The 7,315-nt window shown below is 47.5% G+C and overlaps 1 protein-coding gene across 1 annotated transcript; it reads left to right on the forward strand.

Moving 5' to 3' along the window:
- Nucleotides 1-1,281: 1,281 nt before the first annotated feature.
- On the forward strand, nucleotides 1,282-6,757 carry ctsa (cathepsin A). The gene is made up of 14 exons (XM_084929711.1): nucleotides 1,282-1,391; nucleotides 2,553-2,719; nucleotides 2,790-2,901; nucleotides 2,980-3,030; nucleotides 3,105-3,191; nucleotides 3,269-3,424; nucleotides 4,663-4,839; nucleotides 4,932-5,023; nucleotides 5,127-5,205; nucleotides 5,281-5,429; nucleotides 5,514-5,589; nucleotides 5,733-5,822; nucleotides 5,902-6,003; nucleotides 6,405-6,757. The coding sequence occupies exons 2-14, from the start codon at nucleotides 2,553-2,555 to the stop codon at nucleotides 6,486-6,488; spliced, it is 1,422 nt and encodes a 473-aa protein (XP_084785837.1). The 5' UTR covers nucleotides 1,282-1,391; the 3' UTR covers nucleotides 6,489-6,757.
- Nucleotides 6,758-7,315: the final 558 nt, after the last annotated feature.

A 7,315-nucleotide genomic window follows, 5' to 3' on the forward strand; every position in this document is an offset into this window, starting at 1 on the left:
GAATCCTTCCAATTAAGAAGAATTAGCCTGCGTGCCAGGAGAGATGAGAAAGCCACTGCATTCATTTGATAAGAAGTTATCCCGTGTTGGTTTGGGAGTACACCAAAGACTGCTGTCATCGGATTGGGATAAATTGTTTTCCCACACACATACGAAAGAGCTTTAAAAACTAATTCCCAGAACCGGTTCAAATCAGAGCAGGTCCAGAACATATGGCTCATAGTGGCGGGTGATTGCTTGCACCTTGGACATCTATCATCGGAGGTATTGTATATTTTGGCTAGTTTAGCTTTGGTTAGGTACGCCCGGTGAAGAATTCTAAACTGTATTATACAATGCCGTATACAGATTCATGGATCCTGCTAACACTAAGGTCCCATAGGTCGTCTGGGATCTGGAGGTTTAAGTCCAGCTCCCAGGCGTTCCTGGCTGTGGACACAGAGTCTGCCTTTATATGCTGCAGTGTGCTATATATTTGAGAGATGTGGCCTCTAGCAATAAGTCGAAATTGCAGACAATCCTCAAGTGGACAGTCATTAGGTAGACTTGGATATAAAGTGAAGTGTTTAACTGCAAAGCTACGCGCTTGTAAGTATCTAAAGAAGTGAGTCTTTGGGATTCCAATATCTTTAGATAATGTTTCAAAGGATAGAAATGACCCTTTAACAAACAGATCAGAGAAGCAGATAATTCCTCTGCTGTACCAAACCTTGGACCCTGCATCGCTCAGAGCTGGTAAAAAAGATGATTTGATGCAACAGGGGAGCAGACAGTGACCGCCTCAGCCCGAAATGTCGTCGACACTGAAACCAGACATTGAGAGAGTTCTTAACCACAGGATCTTTAAAATTAACATTGTGACTGACTGGTAGACTTGAACACATTATTGCAACAGGGGATATAGTGAGATGACCGTCTAGCTCCATAGTGGATCCAGGCGGCCCTCTGCCCTCCCTAAAAGCCTGCATCTAGGTGGATAATGTCACAATATTGGCAGCCCAATAATAATACATAAAGTTTGGTAGGGCCAGGCCGCCTTCCAACTTAGAACACTGTAACAGGGATTTACGGACTCTTGGAACGTTTTTGTTGTTATTCTGCACTTTTAACACCCCTCTGGTACTCTTTCTGTTGTTTTGGAGCCTTTGAATATTCTTCTACTGTTTTATCCTCTTCGAGAGTCTGTATTTGTATTGATCTTAATCGTTAATTTTAAAAAAGGTTATCCTAAAAAAAAACCCTACAAATAAAGTTTGAAAAAAAACGGAGGGGAGGGAGGGGTCATGTGACCTGCCGCTGTCATATGACCTGCTGTTTTCCTTCACCGTGGTGTGTCCAATTTATTTGCAGAGCAGGAGCCCAGGTGAAGCAGGTGGACGCGCAGAGAAGAGGTGAGTGAAAGAGGGAGGTCTCCATTCAGAGGTCCGTTTGGATTCTGTCTGATTTAAGACGTTAAAGTTGATGCTGCGCGTGATAGTCCCCGTTTCCGGGTTTCGAATGTGTGTGTGTGTGTGAGAGTATCAGGGCGCACACACACACTGCCTTCTGTTTCATGACAGTTAACGAGCACTCTGAGAAACTGATCGCTTTCTGATCGATAATCGAGCTGATTGTGAGTCGAAAACGTTTCGTGTTGAAACTGAAACCCGTTTCCGGTCGCTGAACAGTTATTCTGACACGAACTGCGTGTTTCTGCCAAACTCCGTTCAAAAAACTGCAAATGTAAATTTTCTTGGCGCATGCTCAGTCACGTCCGAAAGTAAAACGTCCAGATGAACAGAATCAACTTTTCAACCAAAACGTAACTTTTCGTTCATTCAGCGGGAAAGTAATCACGTGACTTCTGATCGATCCCCAATCAGAAAGTCTCGTGATCAGTCCGCGAACACAAACCTCACTTCCTGCTGAAATCACGTGTTTCGTGGCCGTCAGAGGAACCCACCAGTCTTCATTTAAATTTCTGCCTAATTTAACGTGTGCGTGTGAGATCCTGCTGTGCTCGTGTTTTACAGGTGTACCTCAGAGAACGGGTGAACTTTGAACTTTGCGTTTTAAGTTCGCTTTCTTAAAATCAGGGTTGGATGTAATAAAACTGAGTGATGAAAACCCCTTTTTAAAACTTTAACATCATCACTGAGGTTTAATTTCTAGTTTGTTTCCTTTTTGAAAGGCTGGTGCTGAGGACAGCCTCCTGCTTTTTTATTTAGTTTTACTTTTTTTTGTTTTGTTTGGATTTTTTAGGGTTATTTATTTTCTTTTCCGGCAGGGCTCCGACAGCTCTGTGAAATCATCACATGTGATCAGTTATTGTTTCTGGTGATCTGTCCGTGATAACCTGCTCAGAGTCAGTAGTCAGTAAAACTGACAGTAGAGCTAATCAGTAACTTCCTGCAGGAGAGATGACATCATTTGTGCTGTGTGTCATGTGATCGTGTGACAAAAGTGAAAGGAACACGTGGACGTCAGCTGCTGGACGTTACCTCAGTACTATAAAGGTGAAATCTCAGGAGGAGCATTTTTATTGGATGTTTTTACTTCCTGTCTGCTATCAGATGCAGCTGCTGCTGTTGTCGTGTTACTTCCTGTCCGCGTGGCTCGGCGCGGACGCGGCCCCAGCGGCCGACGAGATCACGTACCTGCCAGGTCTGCAGAAACAGCCGAGCTTCAAGCAGTACTCTGGATACCTGAGTGTGGCTGACGGCAAACACCTGCACTACTGGTCAGTACCTGAGACACGCCTGAAGACACGCCTCACCTGACCGTCAGCTGACCACTTCTTCTGTTCTCAGGTTCGTTGAGTCGCAGAACAAACCGTCCTCGGACCCGCTGGTGCTGTGGCTGAATGGTGGCCCCGGCTGCAGCTCGCTGGACGGACTGCTGACCGAACATGGACCCTTCCTGGTAGGTGAACTCTGCCCACCTGCCCCCTACAGGTATACTATGACTCCACACCTGACCTCTGACCTTTTGTCATTTCAGATCCAGGGCGACGGTGCGACGCTGGAGTACAACCCGTACGCCTGGAACAAGGTATGCTGTCATGTGACTTTTGTTGAGGTCGCACGGCTGAGGTCAAAGCTGATTGGTCGACTATCTGTGTGCAGATTGCCAACATGTTGTACCTGGAGTCCCCAGTAGGAGTTGGCTTCTCGTATTCGGACGATCAGAAATACGCCACCAATGACACAGAGGTCAGCGACCCTCAGTGACTCAGCTGCCGGTTGGTTGCCCGGAGGTCAGGTGTTCAGCTTTTTCTTTTTCTCTGCAGGTGTCGATGAACAACTACCTGGCCCTGAAGGAGTTCTTCCGCCTGTTTCCAGAGTACAGCAAGAATGAGCTCTTCCTGACCGGAGAGAGCTACGGAGGAATCTACATCCCAACGCTCGCTGAGAGGGTGATGGAGGACGCCAGCCTCAACCTGCAGGTAATGACGCACCTGACACACAGCAGGTAACAGTTCTGAAGTTAACTTCAGTAACTGCTTCCTCCAAACCATCAACGTGTCTTTTAGACCCCATTCCTACAAAACTGCCCAAAGAAGTCCTGCCATTAATTAATGCTTCGATCTTAAATATGATCAACCTATCTCTAATAATCAGCTATGTACCACAGGCCTTCAAGCTGGCTGTAGTTAAACCTTTACTCAAAAAGCATCTCTAGACCCAGCAGTCTTAGCTAATTATAGGCCAATCTCCAACCTTCATATCAAACATCCTTGAAAGAGTAGTTGTCAAACAGCTAACAGATCATCTGCAGAGGCTTATTGAAGAGTTTCAGTCAGGTTTCAGAGCTCATCACAGCACAGAAACAGCTTTAGTGAAGGTTACAAATGATCTTCTTATGGCCTCTGACAGTGGACTCATCTCTGTGCTCGTCCTGCTAGACCTCAGTGCAGCGTTCGATACTGTCGACCATAATATCCTATTAGAGCGATTAGAACATGCTGTAGGTATTACAGGTACTGTGCTGCAGTGGTTTGTATCATACCTGATGCACCTGTGAAAATGGCTTTCCAAAGACTGCACAGCGTTGCTGCTTCCACTGGAATTCGGAGTAAACGGCTTCAGTGGTGAGCTCTGAGGTTTGAAATGAGCTTCTGTGAAGTGTGGGTTAGAGACAAGTCACTGGAGAGCAACTCGGAGTAGAGCTGCTTCCTCCACATGAAAACGAGGCAGGTGAGGTGATGCGGACCCAGGACACGATGGAGAGATCACTCTCTCGGCTGGTCTTTGAACGCCTCAATGTTGCTCAGGTGGGCTGCAGGAGGTGGCTAAGGTGTGGGAGGTCTGGGCTTCTCTGCTCAGGCTGCTGCTCCAAACCTGGATAAAGCCTCCACCTTTCCATTCAGTGTTATTATTGTTATTAGTAGCAGTCTTCTTTACAAATCACAGAAAAACTCACTCAAAGCATTAAAAAAATCTGTTCTTACCTGAGTTTGTGGTGACACTGTTCACTTTGAACGTGCTTCCTGTAGTGACGTCATTAGAAAACACTGCAGACAGGTGTACCTGTGACGTGCTGCTTGTAGACCATGTGATCAATGGGTGTCCCACCTGAGCTGCAGCAGGTGTACCTGTGGTAAAAACAGGCGTGTCATATTCAGGCTGTGGAAACATCAGCAGCCTCCTCATGCCTGCCTCACCCGACTCACCTGTGGTGCAGGGCATCGCCGTGGGGAATGGAATGTCAAGCTACGAGATGAACGACAACTCTCTGGTGTACTTCGCCTACTACCACGGCCTGCTTGGCAGCCACCTGTGGGCGGAGCTTCAGACCTACTGCTGCAGCAACGGGAAATGCAACTTCTATGACAACCCGAACCAGAACTGCATGGACAGCGTGAGTACGACCCGGTTCACCTGCGGTGCACACGACGTCTACCTGTAGGCTCTCTGGTTTTATGTCTCAGGTGTTGCCCGTTTCCTCTGCAGGTGGGGGAGGTTCAGACCATCGTCTACAGTTCAGGTTTGAACATATACAACCTGTACGCTTCCTGCCCAGGTGGAGTCCCGCAGAGACTCAGGTGAGCTGTGGCCTTTTAACGTTCGGCCTGTGATCTTTTTTGTCCGTGAGCTCACCTGCAGCACGTATGGCGCTTAAACAGGTGTGTTCCTGTTTGTTGTCAGTGTCGAGCGAGGCCAGCTGGTGATCCGAGATCTGGGAAACTCGTTCATTCACCATCAGTGGAACCGGCTGTGGACGCAGGTGAGTTCAGGTCACCCGATGATCCAAACGGTATCTATAAAGCGCTCACCTGAACAGGTGGTTCTCTCACTTTAGAAAGTCAAAAGTCTGGCGGCGCTGCTCCCGTCTGTCCGCCTGGACCCCCCCTGCACCAACTCCACCCCTTCCAACCTGTACCTGAACAACCCGCTGGTCAGAAAAGCCCTCCACATCAGCCCCAAAGCTCTGGACTGGGTCATCTGCAGGTAACACAGGCACACACCTGACCTCTGTTTCACCTGTCCACCTCACCTGTGCTGACTCACTGACTCTCTGCTCTGCGCTCGCAGCTCTGAGGTGAACCGGAACTACGGTCGGCTCTACATGGATGTCAGGAAACAGTACCTGAAGCTGCTCGGCGCTCTAGTCAGTGAAGCTCCGCCCATTTTTAAATTTTTTTTATTTTCATTTTTCCCCCAGTGTAAATGTTTCCAGCCTTTAACAGGACTCACCTGTTTCACCTGTCTAATATGGACTGGAAGGTGTTGACGGTTGTGTTCTCTGTGCAGAAGTACCGCATCCTTGTGTATAATGGCGACGTGGACATGGCGTGCAACTTCATGGGGGACGAGTGGTTTGTGGAGTCTCTGCAGCAGCAGGTGGAGTTCAGATCAGTTTTCCTCTGCAAAGTCACCTGATCTATAAGCTGACTCTCAGGTGTGCTTACCTGTGTCTCAGGTGCAAGTCCAGAGGCGTCCGTGGATCTACGAAGATGTGGACGGTCAGCAAGTCGGCGGCTTCGTCAAAGAGTTTGATAACATTGTCTTCCTCACTGTGAAGGTAAACGCCACCTTCATCATCCTCACTGACTGTGTGATGTCATGTTTTGGGGGCGGGGTTCTGTTTCAAGTCAGCTGTTTTCTTTCATGATCGGACCACTTAAGGTTTCTACAGTATCTTTATTTATGAAGAAGAAACAAACAAAAATGTCTCGTTTGGTGTAAATCTGCTTTAATATTTCAGTTTGTTTTTAAACGTCGTCAAATTGTCTTTGTAGATGAAGAAAATGGCACATGGTAAATGTAGTCTGACACTTACTGCACTTCACAGAAAATCCACCAGATGGCAGAAATGGCCAGCGTTTCCGCCTCGGGGCGTTTCCGCCTCGGGGCGTTTCCGTGTGAACACCTCAGGCCTGATTTCTGGCGACTGTTCTGACCTGTGCCGCTGTCTTCCCGCAGGGTTCAGGTCACATGGTTCCAACAGACAAACCAGCTGCTGCCTTCACCATGTTCACCAGATTCATCAAGAAGCTGCCCTACTGACCTCTGACCCCTGACCTGTCAGGCTTCTAATCTGATTTATTTTTCTCACACTGTCAACAAATCATCACGTCTCTCCTCCGTGTTGCTTTGCAACCACATTCCAGACCTCAGCCAATCATGTCACTCCTCTGGACCAGCTTGTCACCTGGTCATCTTCTTGGTTGTCATGGAAACGAGCACTGCCACCACTCTTTTTTTTTCTTTTTATTGTAAATGAGAAAGTTGCTGCTTGTTTGATTTAAAGGGAAATAAAAACTGATTTTTAACGAGCTTCGCCTCTGATGTCGTCTCTAAATGGCGTCCAACATCTCCCAGGGCACGCAGGACACCCTGACAGCACTGAGCAGCTCCTTCTTTCTGCTGTGACCAAAAGTTTCCCACGTGTGGGACTAATAAAGGTTCATCTTATGTTTAACTGGACAGACTCCACCCCCTTCCACCACCATCTTGGGTCCTCTGCAGCGTGACATGAGCTGCACATCGAGCAGCCCGTTAAACATGCAGACGTTTTTCCAGTTTGAAGAAGAAAAACTGAGAATGCACAAAATCATAAAACATCTTTTGTCTCGTTTCCTCTGTCACCTCCAGCTCCACCTGTTTCCTTTTTATGTACAAACGGGGGCGTGGCCGAGTGCAGGTAGAGCCTGTCTTTAGTGAGAACAAACAATTTCTCAGTGATTTTTGTGTAATAATGCTGCAGTACTGTATTTAATCAGCGGCAGGAACTCTCTGAGAACACGACTGTGTGACACCTGGATCCAAAGGCACAGAGGAGCCGTGGAGCTGTTTAAATGTGTAGAATATAATATAAAGTCTGCGCCCTGTTT

This window comes from Perissodus microlepis, chromosome 5, assembly GCF_051167445.1.
Source record: "Perissodus microlepis isolate ML-2025 ecotype Zambia chromosome 5, ASM5116744v1, whole genome shotgun sequence".
Classification (NCBI taxonomy): domain Eukaryota; kingdom Metazoa; phylum Chordata; class Actinopteri; order Cichliformes; family Cichlidae; genus Perissodus; species Perissodus microlepis.